Here is a 22,688-nt window from a genome sequence, read left to right as displayed (position 1 = left end):
TGGCAGTGTTTTGCTTTTATTTCAGGAATTACAATGCTGGAACGTCCAGGAAAACAGCTCACACAAGAACACTCAGTGGTTTGGAGATGCTGGAAGTAACACATCACATTTAACAGTCAGCTTCCTATGCCTGGAAAGAATTCTGGTGTTTTGGACACAACTGGATCATGGAAAAAAGTTACCTACATCTCATGTGCAAAACTTAAGTTACACCACAAGAACAATTATGAAATAAAAAAGAATGTTTCATTCAACAGAAAATACATCATCATCACCAAATAAGCCAAGCGAGTAATGAAAATCAAAGTAAATATGACTTCAGCTTAAAGATGCTTTCCAATAATTTGAATTTCACTTCCTAAAGAGAAGTGTTTTTTGAAAACCTATACTAAAATGAAGATGATAATTCCAATGTTAAATTCATATAATGCTAAACTGTAAACCATAGAAAAATATTACTTTTGTTGTCATATTTTAGTAACTTGTAAACAAGTATTCTCTGTTTGTACAAATGGCAATGAAGAAATTCTTACATCAGTGTAGTTTGAAAAATAATTGAAATGCATTCTAAGAATGGACTGTTAGTTGGTTTTAATAACTTCTATCATTGATTTATAAACAGACTATTTTATTCTGATTTGGAGATATTTCTCCTTCATACTCAAAAACATTCAGGACTACTGTTTTAAGAATGATTTGGGGAAAAATAAAAGAGACAAGAGATATTAAAGGGTAAGGTTTGTCAATAACACTCTTGTTGTTACAGACATACCACAGGGTTTTTTTCTTACTTACTATTAGTTTTAAGTGCTCATTTTTTCAGCTGAGGCTGTTCTGTTGTTTTTATAATCCAGAAACACCATCTCTATTATGAACACACCTCAAGGAGCAGGGAGAAGCTGACAGCTTTCTTAAGAGAAAGAACAACCCTGAGGCATGAAGATTCTATTCTTCTGGTCACAACATTGAAAAGCATTAAGTAAACCAATAAGACACTGGTACATTGTTTCACAGTTTCTGAATTTTGAGCTAAATAGAGAGGTTTGAGGTACTCACAAGCAAACATGAAGATTTACACACGCAAATGCTTGGAAACACATGCCACAGGAAAGGAGGGTTGATCTCATGCAAATAACTCCATGGAATTCCATAGGTCTTACCAAATCTTGCAGCAGTAGAACACTGGACTGTCTCACTGCTATTAAAGCCTTCTGACACATGGGTCTAGAGAATGCTGAATTACAAGAAGTTATGTTGGCTTCCCCCATCACACCCAGACAGTTTCATGGAAGTAAAAGGCTACATACAGTAAACACAACCTGCTATTTTCCTCCTTCTTTTTCCCAGTTTTGTCCTAAAAAAAAATCAAGAGCTAAGTCCATATTAAATTTCTACACACTTTGATATTTTGGTTTCAGGTGCTCTCGCTTCTCCTTAGGCTTTCCCTGCTTTCAAGGTGCACCTCCAATTTCCTTGTACTCCAGTAAAGAACTTTAACCAATGTAGTCACCTTAGATTAAACAGCACAACATCTTCCCCTCCATGTACTGTGTAAGGAGACTTCTGCTGATTGCTGATCCTTCCACTTCCTTGGTTTTTCTAATTTTCCTGGGGATTCACATCAGATAAGATGCAGTCATTATTATGTGCTTGTATTTCTAGCCAAAAGGAACAATTTATAGTACAATAATGCCATCTTGAGCCTATTGGGGAAGAACAATCAACTAACCAAAAAAAAAAAAAAAAAATCAAACCTCAAACCCAATGGAATTAGGTCATAATCCTGCAAACATGTACTCAAAACAATTTAATAGTACTATTCTGAACTTAAGAAAAAACTTGTGAAATTAAACTAAGTAAAATTTCATAAAAACAAATTCTCACTTTTTTACAAGGAGTTCCTTTTTCCAAAGAAGCAGACATGTACATAACCACTTCTTAGGAAGAATTTCTCTTTTCTCATCATTAGCCCTCTTTCTTCACAGATTCTTGGAAAATTTGTTAAGCCTCAACACTCAAAATAGAGAAGTGATTTTTTTTTTTAAGTTAAGATTCCTCTCCATCTCATACAGAAAGAAAACTTGAAATACATGATAAATAGATTTTCAGATTTTTTTATCTGTTAAAAAGCAATTTTCAGCATAAAAATTTTTCTTCATAAAAATTATTCAGCTTGTGTCCATGGTATTCTTGCCCAAATTTCAAGTTACTCTACACAGACATTAAATCCAGACTGTCACCCTGCATGTCTGGTGTTTATACAGTCACCTTTGCCTCAGAACAGCAAGCCTAAGATCTTAAAAATTCAAACACTTTAATCAGGGAAACGATGACTTCTCCAACCATGTAGGTATGTATAAAACCCTTTTGTTACTTCCCCATTTTTCCATTCCCCTCTTTTTAGAGTTCTTCTATTGCTGTGGTACAAAATAAAGAGGGTCAGGTCAGACTGCCAGCTCATTGTCTCACACATAATGGTTCTAGCCAACACCCTTACTTCAGATATTTCTGTCAAGCCTCCCATCCCTTCACTATTACATCAGACCATCTTCCAGTAATTCATACAAACTCTCTCTCCCTCTGCCAATTTCTCCCTTTGTACTCTCTAAAAGAATAATTTTGCTGTCTTGTGTGCTGTTTTAGACTGGAGGAAAAACGCACTGAAAACACAGGAAAATAGTCTCATTCCTCATTTCTGTGGCACAGTAGCCAAGAGGAACAATTTCAGAGAGACACCAGATGAGCCCCAGTAGGGTTCTGCAACACACTGGTTTTCCATTTTTTTCAAATTGTAATCCATTAAAACTTTGTCTTTAGAGACTAAATACCATGAATTAAAACCTGATGATAAGCTTGAATATCAAATATATCTTTTGAGTTTCTCAGAAGCAGCTGAAGTTTCTTCCAGTGGGTCTGCAGATCACAAGAGGGACCTTTTTGAGGTGGGGAGCTATTCAGTTGCTCCATGTGTACAATACATGTGTGGTCCAGTTGGTGCCCCAGAGATCTGAATGCATGCACTGTTGAGACAAATCTTGAGAATACAGAACAAAATATGAAACTAAAATGATGTCTCCAACTCCATTATATTTCAAGTACTCAACTCAGTTTTGAAAACAGAAGAGGCTCTTAATGAAATGTGCTCTTTAAATTTAGACTCTCATACCCAGATGAATAGTTTTACTAGAAATTTACAAAATAAAGGGTCTGACCTACAGTGAGTCCAGAAGAATGGAAGTTTGCCTAGCTTTCAAGCAGCTTTTGTCAGTTTTACTAATGGACATCAGGTAATCATAACAAACTTCAATACCAGTTCCACATCTGTATTAAGCAATCGTTAAAGACATATTTTAATGTTTCTGTTTTAAAAGGCTATAAAAAAATACTTACATAATTAAATTCAATACTTAATGCTACCTTGCCCTTCCCTCAGTGGCAGTGATCACTGTCAACCCTAGAACATTGCATATTACAACATAAGCAGAGAGGACATTAGTAAGAAGAGCCCATGCTTTGTTTTTTAACCCATTATAAAACTGTAACATCCTACATGGAGTTAAAAACAATTCCATTTATAGAAAATAAAATACAAATCTGTCTCTGCAGGTAAAAAGAAATCCTTTCAGTAAAGACAACAAAGTTTTTTAAATATAGTTATAAAATTTTGGCATAGGTCGACTTGCATGGTTCATGCCACGAAACTCCATGGAGAGGATGTGTAAGATGGGTAGGAAAGAGAAGAATGGGATACTTCAGCTTGAGGATTAAGCTAAATGTCCAAAGTTCTCTTTATACAGAAATACAGAAAGAGATGCTACAGAGCCTGATAATAAAGAGCAATTCCTAATAGCTGGCCACAGTGCACTGAATTCCTTTTATTCTCTTAGCAGTTGCTTGAGAGATACATTAGGTAATAGCACTGCCATGCTGCTGGATAATACCAGAATTATTAAATTTATCAGTACATCAATTTTACTGTTAAGAAAACTGCTAATAAAATCCTAATGATGAAGAAGAGTTTTAACAGGAGCATGTAAAGTCAAGTTACAGTGATGCCATAGATACTATCTCTGTGCTTTAAAATCCTTTTAGTATTTCTAGATTCATTCCACTGGGAAAAAATAATCAAGATAAATCAAATACATACAGAAACACACTCACTCAAATGGCACTCATTGCTTTTTGTACAATTAAGCTTTAGTGAAAATATACATCTTAAAACAAATGAAGTACAAATGTACAAAAATCCTTGAACTCAGATAAAAAATATATATAATACAATTTGCTACAGAGATATAAAACATTTAATGTTTGCTCATCCTTTCTGATGAGGATAAAATGATTTAAAGTCTGGAGGACTCCTGCTCATCATCACTGCAATCAGACTTAAAGCAGACCTGCAAGAGAAGACAGACAGACAACTCAGCTGCAGAACTAATGCTATTGTTTATTTGTGTGTTTTATGGGGCACAGAAAGGCTGGGGGTAGGTATTTTTCCAGCACATTTTACCCCATCCTAAGTAAATGCTTTGGGAAACTCAAAGGAATCCACAATCTCAAGTCCAAATCTCAAGTTGTTAAAATTTAATTAAAGCTATTTCCTTCTTTTAACTTTGCAAGACAATTAACTGCAATCCTATTAGTTCAAAACCAAGTGAAAACTGTCAAACCATATTCATTTTTTAGGACTTCTTCTCAATATATAGAACCATATCTCATGAATCCTGCTGATTTTTGGTTGGAAAAAGACTACAGTAAGACACAAGCTTCAACTTTAGCTATGTGAGAATATTAGTACACTCAACCATCCCTTCTATTCCATTACTCAAAGTGGGGGAAAAGTGTATTTGAAAAGATGAACTAAAAATGACAGTACTATTATACATTCCATTAGCATTGTACCATTTTAGAAAGGTGAATTGCCAGCTGAAGACAAAAAATTTCTTCATGCAATTTTAATATACAGCCTTGCTGTGGCTACTTAATATGCACCTAGCAATTTTAAAATTCCATTTCTGCTTGAAAGCAAAAGTGATTTCTACCCAAGTGTTCACTACTGGAATATACTAAAGCTTCTCAAGATATTTCCTCTCTAAGTGCAGGCACACTGAGCAAGCAGAATTGTATATAACATCTTCAACTGCAAACCTTTACAAATAGTCTATTTCTTACATCCTGTACACAATTATAATACATGATATGTCTTCTAGGTAGTTAATACTCAATTCTCTGAAGGAAATTCTTCTACTAAAGAGTAGAAGAAGTCTGTGTGTAAGAAAAGGCTGTGCATTATCAGCGATGTAAAGATCTATTATGTCATTGTTTTGGTGAAGGCATTAAACTACCTAAAATATTTTAACATTTGTTTCGTGGTGCTTCTAATTTATTTTGGGGATATTTCTACTTATTTATTTATTTGTTGGATAGATACTTATTTTTGCTTATAAACTTACTTATTACTAGTTTTTACACAGGGCCTCAATTATCTCTGAAGACATGTACATAGGTTTCATTAAAAAATGGTAAAATATGTAAGAAGCAAGATGCAAATTAACCTCTTCAGCAAAGGAAGGTCTATAGGACAGCTTTTAACAGAACCCAGGTAACTAGAGGAGGACAGAATGCTGAGGCAGGAAAGCTTCCTGGAGTTATAGGGATTGCCATAATTTCTGAAATGTGGTGGAGGAGCAAAGCCATAACAAAACAGATTTCATTAGTTTCAGTGTGCAGTGAGCAACTTGGTTTTCCTATCACAAATTAATAATAATAAAAAAGAGAATGCAAGTTAACTTTCTTAAGAAAGAAAATACATGCCTTACCTCTCCACTAAAAAGTCTGTGAAAGAAGCCTCTCTTTGGCTTAGGAGACTTCTCTCTGTCTGGTGACACAGTACCATCAGTTTCATATGCATTGATATCTTCAAAGCATCCCGTTTCAATCATCTTGGAAACATATGAAATATAAATGAAATATCCATAAAAGCCTCTCAAACAAGTTCCAGGTATTATCTATTTACTCTGGCTGGGTACTCCTAACACTTAAAAATTCATCAGCCAAACTACACCACTGTCTCCAAAAGGAAGCACAAAGCTTACATTGACTCTCCTGGGGCACCCAACCAACTAAAGAATAGCAATGAGAGCACTCTCACACAGGTGTCAGGTACTCCCTTGCTTTTTTTGCATTCCTGCATTTCTTCCGCACATGATGCAATAAAGAGAAGCTTTTAGAACCAGAAAGAGATTTTCCTTTCAAGTATTCTGTTCATTTTAAAGCAGCCCAGCCAAAAAAATGTAATATCTCTATGCCCTGAACTGAACTTAATAAACATGACATGGGAGGAAAAAGAAGATATAATGAAGATGGGTCTCGGGAGAGAAGCAAGGGATTTTGAAATAATCTTTGTCTGTGTACACAGAAACAAAAGAAATAAAACCACAATTACTGGGTACAGAAAGGACAACAGGAAGAGTGAATGCCAAAATACAACAGGCAGGGTCAGAAGGGAGGGAGTGACTGATGCCCAAATCCAGCTGGCATTTACCAGCAAGTGCCACCAGTACACATCTGTCACAGCAGCAGGCAGCCAATGAATCACAGAATCATGAGACTGGAAGAGACCTTCAAGATCACTGAGTCCAACCCAGCCCTAACATCTCAACTAAACCATGGCACTGAGTGCCATATCCAGGCTTTTTTTAAACACATCCAGTGATGGTGACTCCACCACCTCCCCAGGCAGACCATTCTCTCTCTTGACCATTCACTTTATCACTCTTTCTGTAAAAAAGTTTTTCCTAATATCCAACCTACATTTCCCTTGGCACAGCTTAAGACTGTGAATATACCTTGTAGAGAGAGAGAGGGCATAAAGAGGAGTAAGAAGAAATGCAGCCTGCTTTTGTTGTAAACCAGGACATTGGGTAAATTGTGGAATGGTGAGAGAAAGTCTTGTCTCAAAAATCTGAGGGAAAGCTCAGTAACATGAATTAAAAGAAAAAACAAGCACAAATGTACAATGAAATCTGCAGTTCTTCCTTGAAGAACGGGAATTGCCATCACAAGAATTCCACAACTACTTCCAACTTTATTCCTCTCTGCAGGGTTAGTTATTAAGCTGCAGTGCATTTTTGAATGACTAGATCATATTCTGAAGTTTAGAATTACAACATAATATAGGAAATGCTTCTTTCTCCAAAGTTCACTGTCTCTCAGTGAAAACTTTCTATGTCAAATGACACCTTTTCAAATATCCTTCTTAATGGATGCAAAAAAACCAAAAGGAATGTACTTTTTCTTCCAAATTGTTCAGAAATTGCTCATCTTTTGTGTTCAAGCTTTAAATAAAATGCTATCATACTGGGAGAGAAGTGACACTAGTAGAATTCAAGACAATAGTAATTTCAGAAAGTCACAAATAACTTATAATGGGGACAAGGCATTCATAACAAGAGCTACAATTTTAAGTAATTGTTACTGAGTGCTCTTGCTGAAACAGTAAAGGGGATTTGAATTGCATACAGAGGCAGCAAAATTCTAGTACTCTATGCAGACTACTAGAATATTCATTCACTAGGCACACAAAAAAAACTCTTAAGGGAATGTCTGACTCAACTGATATTGAACTGTTTGTTTTGAAACCTTGAAAAAGGTGAATCTGCAATTCTGTGTTGCTGTCACTTGGATACTCTATTGATACACAGGCTATACACAAACAGCTTGCACTGCACCTATTTGCTTTTGAACACTTGGAATAACATTCCATCCCTTTTCTGTGAGCAGCAATGCTGAATAACATGTGACTGAAGAACAAGGAAAGGGGAGTCCTACTGATACTAATACTGTTCTGTAAACTGTGCATATGATGACAAGATGCCAGACTTTGTTTGTGCAAATTTACCATAAATCTCAGTTTTTAGCAAGTTCCTTATGGTCTATGAAAAAAATTTTTGAAGCCTCTCAGCAAAGAAGTCTAAAGCAGAAACCTCTTTACATCTCCTAGAGAAAATAATTATAATTACATATTTTATTGAATATTCTATACTGCTGCACTAAAGAAAATAATCTTCTATAAAATGTGCATTACCTCATTTTGCCAAGGGATTGAGACACAACCCGTCACAAATTTGGAATAGAAGTCATCGTCTGTGGTATCCAGGTTCACTCCTTTTACTGTTGAGAACTGCTCAATGTCCAGGACGTCTTTACAATAAACGGCACGTGGCTGCAGTACAATACAAGATTACCTCATTAAAGTTTTAGATCTGGGGACTTTTAGTTTGGTTTTATTTTCCATAGATGAGCAAAAGGGAGCAATTTGTCTGCAATTTTACATTTCACACTGCTGATCACCAAATACATTATTCTATGGAACAGAAATACAAAAATGCTCTTCAGAAGTCACCTGAGCAATTCTATCCATCCTGCAAGTAACACAAAAGAAATATCAAAGCCAGAAACAGCTTGTCTGGATCTCAATGATTATCATAATTCACTCATCTTCTGTCACCTTCTTTTCAACTCTGGAGTATTTTCTTCAAAGCCATTCCTCATTTCTTCTGCATCTGAGCAATGGAAGCGGACTTTTAAGGGGTAAGAAATCAGCTACAAAGCTCCCTAGCGAAATAGCACTATTGTAAAATGTTTTGTGATCTCAGATGAAACACCAAAAAACAATTAGTTATCATCAATACCTACAATGGCATTCTTCTACCAATGAAACTAACTTTAAAGGTTTCTCTGGAGTTCATACGATTGCTAACATAGAATTATGACAGTTCTTGCCTTTTTAGATACTAATCAAATCTGTCTCACCTACTTACATCTGGCAAGAATGGAGGTTCTAACATGTTAGCTTCCAGCCTCTTGAAGTTGATGTTCTTGAAAATAGGATGTTGCTTTACAACAGCAGCTCCTCCTTCAGTGCAACCCAGTCGTTCCCCTGGATTTTTAGCAAGTAACTGCAGATACATGGAAAAAAAAGCTGATCCATGATACAATCCCACAACTAAAAAAAATTATCTACATACTATGTCTTTCAATCAGTTTATTTTGCTACTTGGCCTCTTATTAAGTAAATTTATCATGTATCAACTGGAACTATAACTGGAAACTCAAACAACAACATTCGGGGAACAAATATTTTCAACAGACAAAAGAACACCTGAAAGCACATGATTTGAAGATTATGCCCAAAGTTATATGAAAATATTTCAATTGATGCCTTGTTGAGAAGACTTTACAGTACAGACGTTGCAGTGGGTTTTTCTTTCAGGAAATACAGACTTCTATTTTTTCCTATGGGCTTAAGTAATGCACATTTCTTGCATTAACTAGTACAGAAAACTTGTGAAGCTTTCTGTATAAATTTAAGAACAGACAAGATAGGAAAAAAAATGCCATTGTCTTGTAGATAATGTTTTAGGTGAAGAAACTGGTGTACTACTCAGCCACTTGTTCCCATGCAGTACCCCAGTTGAGCATGCTATTGAAGGTGAAGAAACTGAGTAGAACTACTCAGCCACTTGTTCCCATGCAGTAGCCCAGTTGAGCATGCTATTGAACTCCATCTATAATAACAAGTGGTCCAAGCAGTACTAGACCATTTCATTCATGCCATGAATAATCCATTTATGCAGCTTTCCTTCACCTTGAGAAAAGTTCTCAGTTCTTGAATTTTGGTAACTGAACAGTTCATGAACAATCACAAACTTTCATGTGAAGTAAAGAAAGGTTTAAGAAATCCAGTTCTGAAAAATTTTCAAGATTTTAAAATAAAGTAGTTGGTCTCTTTAAAAGGATTAGAAATTTAATTTTCAAACCTCTACGTCTCTTCACCCACCATCCTGCAGATGGATTTTGCCTCCTCTGAAAACTTGTCTGAGTATGTTTCCTGGTCTTCCTTTACTCTCCGGTCAATCTCATCCCGTTTAACTCTTTCCTTATGCTTCCTGAATGGAGACTGTCCTTCAATCATTTCATAAATCAAACAGCCAAGACCCCACCAATCTGGACTGAATGTATACTTCTCATTTTTGAGCACTTCTGGAGCTACAAAACAAAAGCAAACATACACCCACATCATTTCACTTTAAATTGACTAATTGTGTGTATTGGAAAAACTCTCGGTACTCTCTTTGGGCCCTGTGCAGACATGTTTGTGTGACTCCTCTGTCTTCAGTTTCTGTCTTCAAAGAAACTTTAATTTCTACAGTGAGAATTCTGTTTATATTCAAGAGGAAAACTTAATTTCTTTAATCTTAAAACCAATATTCTTTAGGGAATGAAAAAAAAAACTGAGAATGAAGTTTTTCAAAGCATGGAAAGAAATGTATTGTCACAGTAATTTCTCTGTTTACCTGTGACCATAAATCTCTTTGAATCTCAGAAAAAAAATTAGGTGCTTTCTTAAAAGTTCTGCCTAAAGCTGGAATTTTCAGTTAAATTTTCAAGTTTATCAGTAGGCTTATAATTAAGTACCATCTACAAATGCATGTTATAATCCTTCTTCTTCCCATAACATGTCCAGTAACTAATCTAGGTCCAATACAGTTCTTACATTCACAGAAGAAAATTTTCTGGTAAAAAGTAACTAGCAAAGAATGTTTACATACCCATGTAACCAACAGTCCCAACACGTCCTCGGACAGTTTCACCTTCGGGAATCTGCACAGCTAATCCAAGATCTGAAATCCTGATATGTCCTGTTAATGTTAAAATAAATTATACATAGTCAGCTAATTAATGAAGTAAAATAATGAAGTACTATCACTTTTAAAAGAAAAAAATTTCTATTGCACATCTCATAAAAAACCCCACTGTGAAGTATCAAAACATTCATATAGCCCTAAGATTATTTAACTTAACTTGAAAAGAGTGTTTTATTCAGCTCCTCCTTAAAAATGTGAAGAAAGAGAAGCACAGATATAACTGATTTTCTGAAGGTCATACAAAAATAATTTGCTCTTAAGCACTTTAATTCCTAGCTTTGGCATAGGCTGCTGTTCTCGGACAAACAGAAATGCTCATTTCAGATTCTGCATCTATGCATCAGACACTTGTGGTTTTCCATTCTGTGTACCCACCACAAGCACTTAGCTTTCTGACTTCTTAGTAAAACTTCAAAATTAACTTAATTCATTCCAAATGTGAGAAAATTGTAGCCTGTACTGAGAGAGCTTGTTTTCCTGTAATGAAGCACCCCAATAATGCCAAACACGAGTACTTGGAATTGCTATCCCCACTCCCACCCCAAACCAAGAGCAGCCCAGTCAATAACCTACTCAGAATTGTTTATATGGTAAAATGTCAGCTCAATTCTGGGATTTCCTCTTCTCATGAATCACTCCTAAGTGGATAACAGCTTCTATTGCACTTGACCAGCCAAATGTCTCAAGCTGATGACCTTCCCCTATCACGTATGGCCTTTAGAGCTGTACCTCTGGCACAGAAATCATCTGACAATAGACTGGCTTGTCATGCACTGCTCACTGGGGAACCAGTCCAAGTAGGGCCATGGGAATAAATCTACCCACTCTCCCTTACATTCCCATGGATATTCCCATTCTTTTTTGGATAAACTCATGAACTGTTTCAAGCACATTCAAGACATTTCAAGGCAAGAATTGTATTGACATTTTAATGTAAAAACACATAAGGTACTTTCTTAATAAAAATGTAAAAGTCTAGACAGAAGAAAGGACAATCACATTTTCAATTCAATTTTAAAACAATTTGTGTAGAAAGATTCGTTGCAAAAAAAAAAAAAAAACCAAAAAAAAAACCAGAGCAAAACTCACATGTGAATACTTGCTATAAGGACAGGGATACTGTTGTTTACAGAAACACCACAGACTCACAGAACGATTCAGGCTGGAAGGGACTTCAGAAGGTCTCTAGTAAAACCTTCTGAGCAAGCAGGCAGCCAAGGTGTCCAAGGCTTTTTAAATACTTATTTAGAAAGCCTCCAAGAGTGCACACTGCATCACTCTCTACAGAATCAATATTAGTTAACAGCATATTAATTTATTAATTTCTTATGTACATGTGTTAGATAATCAGGGGATGGAGAGAGAGAGAGAGAGGGGAGAAAGTCAAGTACCACTCTGTATACTGCTTGGAAATAAGGTAATGCTCCGGAGCAGCAAATGCTATTTTAAATACATTCAGATGCTCTTGTATTCCCTGACATCTGATGAACCCCTTTTTAAGTGCAAGATCTGAGCTCCTGAAGCGATTTTCTAATTAGTCTCCTGTGCTCTCTGGAACTAGATCAAAATATCCCTGGCAGAGAGGAAGCATTCTAGTGCAGTCCTGCAAGGCTACATTTTTCCGCAAAGAAGCCTTCAGCTTTTCCAAGACATTGCTGGAGAGAAAAATTAAAGAATGCATTTGATGTCTAGCAAAGCTTTAGCTCTTGGAAAGTGACTTCTCTCAAGCATCATCTTTTTTGAAATTTATCAGTCAGAACATGCTGACTTGAAAAAAAAATACTGTGCTAATGACTTCAAAAACAGTTTTTCCTCAACTAAAATGCTCAGCAGTTACAAGAACAAACTTGTAATATTCATCCACAGCTTAGAAGAGAATTCCTGCACATGTTCCACAGTCAATTCAAAAGATTCTGGTAATGACTTGCATACAAAGTCATTAAAGAGAATTAATTTGGCTTTTGACAAACAAAAGACTACAAACATTTATTCATATTGTTTGTACTTCCTTGATTCCTTCCAGCCACATATGCATCAGAGACCATCAGACTTCTTTTAGTCGAAGTGTTAAAACAGAAATACTTCAGATTTCTTCTTACTGTCTAAACATTCTGGTTTACGAAGTAAAATTCTGCACACACACCCCCCCGCCAACAAATTGTGTTTCCATAGTTGAAGAAAAGACAAACAAAAGAAATCCATGTAAAAATGTTAGTGATCTTAATTCAAGAGGAGGAGGAAAATGAAGAGCAAAAGGGAAAAGGTAGAAAATTGACCCTTAATATAATCATGGTTGACCCGCAAAGTTTTCCCCTGCTTTCTAAAAAGCAAGGCAGTATGCTCTTTGCTAAATTCAAATCAATGAGGTCTCTTTTATCACGAAGAAATCCCTTACATTTCTGGCAATATATTGGAGGTATAATTCCTGATTTCAAAATTAATTTTAATTTTTACTTACCACAGTCATCAAGAAGTATATTCTCAGGCTTCAAGTCTCTACAAATTAAACAACAGAAATGTGAATTAAACAAAGACAAAACTATTAGCCCTCAAGTGCAACAGATTCAACAGAAGACTTCTTGGTTCTGACTGAAGCAATTTTTCCAGTTCCACCCATAAACAAGAAAAAGCTGTAAAGTTGATGGCCTATAATATGAATAGTTTAACCAGAGAACTCTGGATCCACTTTCCCTGAACTCTTTAATCCTCTCTAATTTCCATTAACATAACTATTTGATTTACATTAACAAAGGCAACACAACACTAAAAACCTGATATAAAGAACCAGAATTTACACCAAAATTTGTGCTCATAAGTGAAAAACATTTCTCCTGAGGAATCTCAGCTTTACAACTCCCCAGTGGTAAAACACAAGTGTTTGCTGCAGTTTGATGCTGACCCCTTGCTATATTTCACCCCAGGGCATCAGAATAGCAAAAAAGAGGAATAATCCCACGACTAAGCACAGGTTTAATATCATTCATTCAAACTCCATTTCTTTAACTTGGACATGCAACTTCTAAAGCTTCATAGACAAAACTTCTAGACTTTCCTAGACCTAGTTAAGATTCTTTGCAATAACTTTCTAGAAGTTTCCTGTTACTTTTCTCTAAAGATCAAAGTTTCACAAACAACATTTTTGAACTGTTAAATTATAGCAAGACTCAGGAAATACTAAAAGAGCAATAAATTCAGCATTGCAATTTTGTATCTTGTGCATTTTTACTTTGAGAATAAAATAAAATATTGAATGGAATGTTTAAATTTTTCTCTGCTCAAGAAAAATTTGGGGAGTCATGGAAGCTGTATCAGAAGCTGTTCTAGGATTTATGCCCTAACAGATTTTCCTGAGGACATACACAAACATATAGGCATGAAAATTTGTACAAAATGTATAATGTACATTATTATTTATAATTGTGCACTATAGATAGTTATATTTTTATGGTTATTTTTTACATATGTGTATTTGTGGTATGCATCAATAAGCATGTGGACTGAGATGGTCTCTTAGATTTCTTCCACCATAAATATAAGCCAGAAATAGACATGCAAAACCCAGCAGTTGGCTAAAGAATCAATTACTGGAATAATTGTTAAAAACAAAATGTATATATACATATGTACATACAGTTGTGACAAGAAGAGGAGACTGAATAACATAAAAGAAAAATTTTAGGAAGAATGACTCTAGAGTTGACACTCTAAATGAGAGAAAAATGTTCACCAAGAAATCTAAGTAGGGTTTTTGCCCCCAAATATTGGTTTGCCCCCAAATAATTGTTCTGTACTATGTGTATTCATGGTAAAGTTTCATTATCTTATGAGATTAACTGTATACAAAAGTCAAAGATGCTCTGCTTCTCATGGTTTTAAGTCTCAACAATCCCCATAATGTTAATAAATGGACATTAAATATAAGATTACAATAGCAGAGAAACCAGGAGAGATCAAAGGTAAAAAAAAATGAAGAAGACTAAGATTTGACATAAGTGTTTGAAGGTTGTCTTGTAGGCAAACAGCTAACAAGTTGGGCCTAAACACAGGGCTGTGGTTTGGGGTCTTTTGTTTTGTTTGGGTTTTTTGTTGTTGTTACTTTGTGTTTTAAACAATCAGTTTTGTTTTCATTTGGGCAATGTAAAATGACCTACTTGTAGCTGATGAAATGTCTCACCCTTGCTTCCCTCCTATGTGTATGCCTAAACAGTGTGTAGTATTGTAAGATTGGCCAAATTCTCCAGGGAACCATATCCAACCACCAGCATAAGCCTGATTCACTCTGGTTGTGCCACTTCCCACTCTGCATGTCTGTGTGTGTGATACTTGGTGTTACACAGCAGAAGCATAAAGAAAGCATTCTTGGTCCACCACTAGGTTTGTTTTGCTTGTTCTGTAACATTAATGCATACCAGGGGTTAAATGATGGATGTACAAAGACAAAACAGAGCATTAAAATAATACAATCTCAATTGCAATGCATAAAGCTTCTGATCGTTTCATTAACTCAAAGGCAATAATAATTTTATTGGAGGAATCTGAAATTAAAACAGAAGAAGGAGCTTTTCACATGGGCTATGACTATCCTGTTACCCTTGTGAGTGTAACACACAATGCAGCCAGGGACTTCTAGAGCCCTCTGTGAACTACTTTACAGTGGGCAGGAATACAATGTCATACTCCTAAAACTTATGTATTAAAATTATAAATTAATTTGCTTTGTAAATCATAGTTTAATTTCATTTTACAAACAAACCTTGAATCAACTCTACACTGCTTTAAAATATATCAAGCATCAAGACCTAAATCAACAGCAAGAAGACGTAAGAGATATTTCTAGGGATATGCCACAAAAAGGACAACTAAACTTTTTTTTTTTTATCCTTTTCCTACAAAATTAAAATACAAACTTATGTTAGTAGGAAACAATTAATATGTTCAGTGTTGAAGAGATGGGGAAAAGTACAATAGATGACTCTCACCTGTAAACAATTCTCTCCCTTTGCAAATCCTCCAGACCACAGCACAGTTCTGCAGCATAGAAAATAGCCCTTTCTTCATCAAAACCAGGATTTCCCATGTTGTATATGTGAAACTTCAGATCCCCTCCATTCATTATGGTTAATACTAAACACAGGGCATCTTTCGTCTCATATGTATAGGATAAACTAACCTACAAACGGGCAGGGTGAGAACACAACCATTAATCATTCATAAACCCCAAAACAATTCACAGATCTTTTTTCCAATACAATCAACTTGTGAATCCTTTTTCAAAGCAAAAAGAACAAAACACGCAAGTGGAAAATCACTCTTACAAAGTACTGGAAGACACAAAGGAATTCAGACTAATTTGCCTGAGTACACAAACCATACACACAACACAAAAGCTTAGTGACAGATCTGTTTACACACCCAGAAAATAGAGTTATTGATGATGCCCCTCAGCTGCATGCTACCTGCATTACTCTTTGTCCAGACAGCATGAGCCTATTCCTTATCTTATTACTATCTCAGGAGTTATGCACTGCCAAACCATCTTCCTGAACTACGAGACTCAAAACTGCCCTAGAGGAACTCAAATTATTTTAAATCTAATGTGCAGTTTCTATTCCTACCCCTGCCTCCCCCTCAGGTAACTGCATATTTCCCTCATTTAGAACTTTTCAACAGTAGTCAGTACAACTCCATACAACCTTTCTTTTCACTGTACTTGAAATGTGGTGTTGATAGGCAAGGACAAAGCCACATTTTCTTCAGGTTTTAGGAAAAAGTTTTTTAAATGCATTTAAAGTTTTAAAGTAGACTTGTGAATTAAAACAAAACCCTCCCCTTTTAACACAATGCAATATGCTACAAAATTTAACTGCTTAAGTTACAAATTCATTTTCAGTAGAAAAAGTTTTGCTATGCAGATGATCATCTGGTAGGATCTTCAAAATTACCTAACTTGTACTAGGAGCAATGGAATTCAAACATATACTTAGCTTACATTAGGTAAACTAGCTAGGTAAAAAAAATCAGTAGGGTTTTTTTTTTCTTTTACTCAAAAAATGTATTTTAAATGCAGCACAAGTAAATAATTGTTTTAATTCAGTAATAGATCCAAACTCTTAATTCAGAAGTGCAAATACAATACTAAATAATAAAACTAAGTAAATACAGAAATCAGCTACTCAAGGTGTAGATTCCCATTTGGTGATTTTAACTGATGTGTCCAGCTATTCAAGACTGTACTTGTGACAGAGGCATGACAAGTTATCTGCCCACTTCAAAACCAGTATTACTGCAAATGCTAGACCTAGATCTTCTCTGCTCCATAAAAAACCACCATTGGACAGCAAGAGGAAAATAACTCCTGCTCAATTTTATAAAGCAATTTCAAATTCAACTTAGATCAATTATTGATTTACAGTGTTTACAGATGCTGAAAAAAATGTAACTCAAAAATAGAAGTTTCGCTGTTTTAGTAATTTATGGATAAATTCAGGTACTCTCTGGATTCAGTTTCAATCCATTTAAGCCCAGAAGCCTTGTGCAAAAATAACATTAGCATATTTATACCAAACCATAATTTACAATAGTTTAAAATATTAATGTGTCTGTCCAGCAAGTTCTTCATTTTTCTTGTAGCTGGCACTATTCTACAGTGGTTTTTTAATACATAAAACTTATCAGAAAATACATACCTACATATTTTATACACATATATTTATAAATAATTTTCACTTTCCTCTAAAACAGGTGCTTTAAAATCCTCTGAACATCAATACAAAATTTATAAGTAAATGGATTTCAAACCAAAGCAATGGATTTGAAATTAACATTTAAATGACATTTCAATTAAAAAGTAAACATTACCTGGGGAAAGTTTGCTTGCTGTATCTTTGAACATTTTAACTTCTTTCACTGCTTAGTAATTAGAGCTACTAACAGACCATAACTTACATAATAGCATCATGTTTAGGTATTAAAACTAAGATTTCCATTACATGGAAGTTCCATTAAAAAGTTAATTGTTTCACATCCAAGATACAGCTTTAAGCCTTGGTACACAGCAAAGCAATATAACCTGAATCAATACACTATTAAAATGTCATGTTTATCTTAAAATATATCAGCAACGGAGTAACAAATGCTATGAAAATACCTCAGGATATAAAAACTCAACTATTAAGCAGAGGACAAAGATTCAGTGGCATCAGCATGCTGAAACACTGCCTAATGTTCTGGCTGTCAGAAATACAGCAAGTGGACCAAAAATAATCCTTGTGCACAGAACTATTCTCAATCACACACAAAATGTATTTACTATTATATCATTCACTTCTCCCATGCACTCTCTAAATCAATTTTAAAAAGAGTTTTGTGCCCACAAGCCCCTGGAAGAGACTGAAATGAAGTAAACGAAACAAGATAAATTTCTGAAAATAGATTCAAAGTAGATACTTACTACAAACCTACTATTCACTTTTTCTAGAATCCTTTTTTCATTTAGAGCCATTGATTCTCCTTTCCTCTTCTTTATTCTCTTTTTTTCTAGCTTTTTGCAAGCATACATTTTTCCTGTTGCCCGTACTTGACAGGCACACACCTACAAAAAGAAGGATAGTGCGTCAGAGATGCTTGAGGCTTTTTAGAATTTTTATTTTAAAGAAGATTAAATTTAATTTTCTTTTCAAAACTCTTTAATGCTGTCAGAAAATTATGGTCTGTAAGTATCAGTACAGACCCTTTGCTCATGAAACGACTTTAAAGCTTTAAAGGTTCACAAAAACTGTAAGAGAAGTAGAAAAAGTGATTAGACAGAGGCAAATACATTTCTTCTAGGGTTGAATAGTTTAGCAAAACTGTGGATCCTGTGTTAGTGAAACAAGTGACTACAGTAACAGTGCTAAGTGTCCTAATATGTGTTAAGGACAAATATTCACATCACAATCAAACAGGAGATACATAACGGTAGTTTAGTAGCACAAATTCTCTTTCCATATAGGATTCTGGTTAAAACATGTACAGAGGCAGTTCAATAAATTATTAACAGAATTATTAAAATCCATAGATTTTAAATTAGGTTCATGAATATTCTACATAATTAGCAAATTGCAACTAAATTCTCATTTCCAAATGAAATTTCTAAATAGAAGCGACTGTTGTCAGTCACTACAAGTTTTCTGCATCTTTGTGCATGACCTACAGTGCTTTAACACATTAAAACAGTTTGTATTAGCAACAGCTTGCCAGGTGATGTGTCAAATACAAAGGTTAATCGAGACAAGAGTTAAACAGACTCCTTTTTCTTTTGATTCCTCAAGAACTGCCTTGCAGAAACACACTTCTGTACTCACCTCTCCAAATCCTCCTTTGCCTAGTACTCGGTAATGCCTAAACGTGTGTTTGGTTACTGGCTGCCTGATTAACAGAAAGAAACAATTACTGCAACAGGAATTACAAATGTTAGTAATCCCTCCCCACCCTGAGAGGTCTGTCTTCATTTTCTCCTTTCTGTTCTGATATATTTCTGAACAAATGTTGCCTTAACCTCATATAGAAGTAGTATAATAAGGTGAATTTCAAATGAAAGGGGTGCTCTGCTAAGAAACGTGGGCTCCCTCATCTGGTCACCAGCACTGGCAATAGCAGGAAGAAAAGCTGCTCAGGTCGGCCCTTTGCTGCCCTCAGTTAGAGCCTTACTGCTCTCAGCACGGGCCATTATCACCTCCTGCTGCCTCCCTTTATTGACTCGCTGACACGCAGACTGCATTTCAGTGGGATCATGCTTACAATGTGGCATTTAAAAGGTAAACCATTTCTGATTTCACTTTGTTTTTTACTAAAGAAAGAGTTGTGGCATGCAAGAGCAGTTCAAGAGCCAAATTGTTAGGGTATTGATGCAGAGGAGGCAGTAGAGGTGTTGATCCCTCTATGCTAAAACTCTCCAAAATGTGTCAGAGCAGGGCTATTATAAGGTAGTGGATTTTCCTGTGTTTGCTTTAAATGAGCACTCTCTGTCACTGCAGCTTTGTTCTCAGGACAATAGTGGAGGTTCATTTAGGAGAAAATGTGAGTAACTTCCCTAGTTTTCTTACTGGCTTTCGCAACCAATTTGATAAAATAAAGCCATTGGATAACTGGAATTTACAATAAAATCAGTGCTCAAGCACCTTAATGTTTGAATGTGTGATCACGATACCCAGGGGGCGGAATTTGAATCAATTTGTAACAATCAGCCTTCTGAAAGAGTCTGGACACTCACCTAATATTGATTTGAATGTACTAGATTCTGATACATATATCATATGTAAATCTTGCTATCTTGTAATTAATTAGATTTGTATCTGTACCACCCAAAAAAACCCCAGTACTTATCCAATTACCCAGTGGGTTACAATGCTAGATTAATCTGTTTATTAACCACTAATTAGACCAAGTTTGAAACTAAAGGATGATAGTATTCCCAAGAAAGATTGGTATTCCACTGCACTCTTGACAGCCAAATATTTCTGAATTTGCATTTACCCAATACCACTTAAAGACTTAAGATTTACTACTTAAAGGCTACAGACAGTTCCATTGGAGTATTGGTTCTCCTGCTGTCCATCAACATCATCCTTTACATCCTGTCTTTCAGATCATAATTTCTTAGACAGGCAGTAACATTTAGCATTCAGCTCTACATCATTTCCAGCATAAAAATCAAAATCTGTCACAAAGCAAAGCTAAATTATAATGTAAACATTATAAATAACTTACTTTTCCAGCCATTTCCACTGTAAGAAACGGGAAAAATACACACTCTCCTGGTAAGCTTCAAAAGGTCTTTTGCTTAGGTATTCATGGACAATTCTAGCAGGAAAATAAACAGAAAAATAAAATCCATCTTATTCTGAAAAAGGCTGTTGAAGCAGGACGTGCTATCAATCTACAGACATATATTTAAACATATCAATGAAGCTGTAGGCAGAAAAACATCACCAGTGTGCTCTACAATGGTTTTAACCTAAATGTCTCCCAAAGTGAGTGTCTGTTACAGAAAACTGTTTCTGTCAAAACACTTGTGAATGCCAAACTACTGCTACTTATAGGAACGAGACACTTCGACCTCTGCATTTTCATTGTCTTCAAACCCACTTAAACATCAGCTTCTCAGCAGCTTTTTATGCGTGTTTACCCTGCAAACATGAACTCTGAAAATATCTACAGGGTTTTGTGCATTATTTGGAGACTGGTAAATATTTTTGTTTTTCTAGGATTTGAAATTGAAGTACTAAATGCCATATCCAAACTTTGAACCCCAAGTACCTTAAAAGAAACACACCAAGATGGAGGTGGGGAGGGAAACAAGTCATTCAAACTGTAGTCAGGTATTTATTGGACAGGGAAAAGGGGATGATCTACATGAGACACTCCATTTGAGACGTGTTTTATGAGGTGTTCTCACATAGCCCTTTCAATCTTATAATCTCAGCTTGTTACAAAGCATGCTTATTTCTGTTGCCAGGGAGATGACCCAAGCAGTGACAAAACCTGCAGTCATCCTTCAGACATGATCAAGCATGCCTTGAAGAACCAGAAATATTAGAAACATAAAGGCTTTAGAAAGATATGTAACACTCATAAACATGTACCATCCCTCCAAGACAAGCCTCCCCTGCTACTGCTGTGTGAAATATCACTTCATGACTGCAGAACAAAAGCAAGTTGAATTGTTTTGTGTTAACTATCACAAGTGATCATCTAATCAGCCATCTTAATGCCACATAAGTGCTGGTCTCAGTTAAACCTGTTTTCAAGAATCTTAAATGTCTAAAGTTATTCAGAAACCTTTCAAGCTTCAACTTATAACTTCATATTTTTCTGAGTACCTTCAGAATGGACGAGAGTCTCTCAAAAAGTAAGAATAAAGAGAAAGATACCATTTATCTTACAGAATTCTTGGTGTCAGACAACAGTGTGATTTTATGCAAAAGCAGCATTAAAGAAAAAGCTCTGCAAAAGTTGAGCATCTAAATCACATCTGAAGGAAACCTAGTCTGCTAATAAATCTGTTCCAAGTTTCTTACTGTACTCATTTCAGGGACTCAGTACTTCTGGGTATAACAACTTCATATTTCACTTTCCTTAGAAACACAGAAATTTCTATTGTAATTCTCAAACTTAGCACCAGGCATTTTTAACTTACCTAGTACAGTCCATGAAAAGATCCTTAGAAGGGTTCTTTTCCAGTCTTGCCTTACATTCATTTACTGTTTCCTGAGGTATTTCTGGCAAGTGTGCTGCAGACTTAACAAAATAAAAAGAAAGGAAAGCAACAACAAAAGCATGAATATCAACAGAAAAACGTGAAGTTTTTTATTCAAAGATAAATTAAAATTTTTAATACAGTTAAAGGAAAGGAATGGTTTGACTAAAGAGAAAATCAATAAAGTCGTACTTGAGCAAAATTTTTATTTCTTTCCTGTTACAGAACAATGCATTGAAAGTTATTTCAGTTATTTACTATTTCAGTACCTGGGGGAATAAACTTGGCAATAAGTCAAATTTCTTTTTCTTTCCATAAGTCTACCACCAAAAAAGCAAGTCATCTCTTTGTCTTGCCAGGATGGAAAGAAGGAGAAAGAAGCACAATCACAGGCTGGGAAACGATTTCAAACCAGATCAAAGAAATCTGGGTTTTTTTGAAAAAATGTATGTGAATTACAGTAGTCCCAAAGAAATTCCCAAAAAGATGTGCAAATTAAGATTCTATCTGCTTTTAAGGAATCTTCAAGGCCTTTTGTACAAGATGACCAAAGCAAGAGAAGGAGCATCTATTAATAAAAAGCATATATCTAATTATATACCCACATAAAAGTTCCACTGGATACAAAAAAAAGACACTTGATAAATGTAGAAAAATCAGCTATTAATGATTACCATGGAAAACTGAAAGCAACAGAATGTTTCAGAAGAAAACAGCATTTCACTTTGTGAAAATCTGCAGCA

At 35.3% G+C, this 22,688-nt stretch overlaps 1 protein-coding gene across 3 annotated transcripts in view; it reads right to left on the bottom strand.

The window, feature by feature from the left end:
• The window catches only part of GRK4 (G protein-coupled receptor kinase 4), a 39,726-nt gene continuing 17,038 nt past the window's right edge, over positions 1 to 22,688 (bottom strand). For 2 of the 3 annotated variants that reach the window (XM_041490415.1, XM_041490421.1), the window contains 12 exons: positions 21,886 to 21,986; positions 20,457 to 20,549; positions 19,052 to 19,115; positions 18,160 to 18,300; positions 15,689 to 15,879; positions 13,168 to 13,205; positions 10,614 to 10,703; positions 9,842 to 10,050; positions 8,823 to 8,960; positions 8,087 to 8,224; positions 5,820 to 5,942; positions 1 to 4,397 (listed from right to left, as the gene is read on the bottom strand). In XM_041490415.1, coding sequence (XP_041346349.1) covers positions 4,344 to 4,397; positions 5,820 to 5,942; positions 8,087 to 8,224; positions 8,823 to 8,960; positions 9,842 to 10,050; positions 10,614 to 10,703; positions 13,168 to 13,205; positions 15,689 to 15,879; positions 18,160 to 18,300; positions 19,052 to 19,115; positions 20,457 to 20,549; positions 21,886 to 21,986 — 1,380 coding nt within the window. In that variant the 3' untranslated portion in view covers positions 1 to 4,343. Of the gene's footprint in view, positions 4,398 to 5,819; positions 5,943 to 8,086; positions 8,225 to 8,814; positions 8,961 to 9,841; positions 10,051 to 10,613; positions 10,704 to 13,167; positions 13,206 to 15,688; positions 15,880 to 18,159; positions 18,301 to 19,051; positions 19,116 to 20,456; positions 20,550 to 21,885; positions 21,987 to 22,688 lie in introns of those variants that run through there. The other variant, XR_005957103.1, reaches the window with a different exon arrangement.

Source organism: Pyrgilauda ruficollis, unplaced genomic scaffold, assembly GCF_017590135.1.
Source record: "Pyrgilauda ruficollis isolate IOZ18807 unplaced genomic scaffold, ASM1759013v1 scaffold1, whole genome shotgun sequence".
NCBI lineage: Eukaryota > Metazoa > Chordata > Aves > Passeriformes > Passeridae > Pyrgilauda > Pyrgilauda ruficollis.
This window is presented reverse-complemented; position numbering and strand designations above follow the sequence as displayed.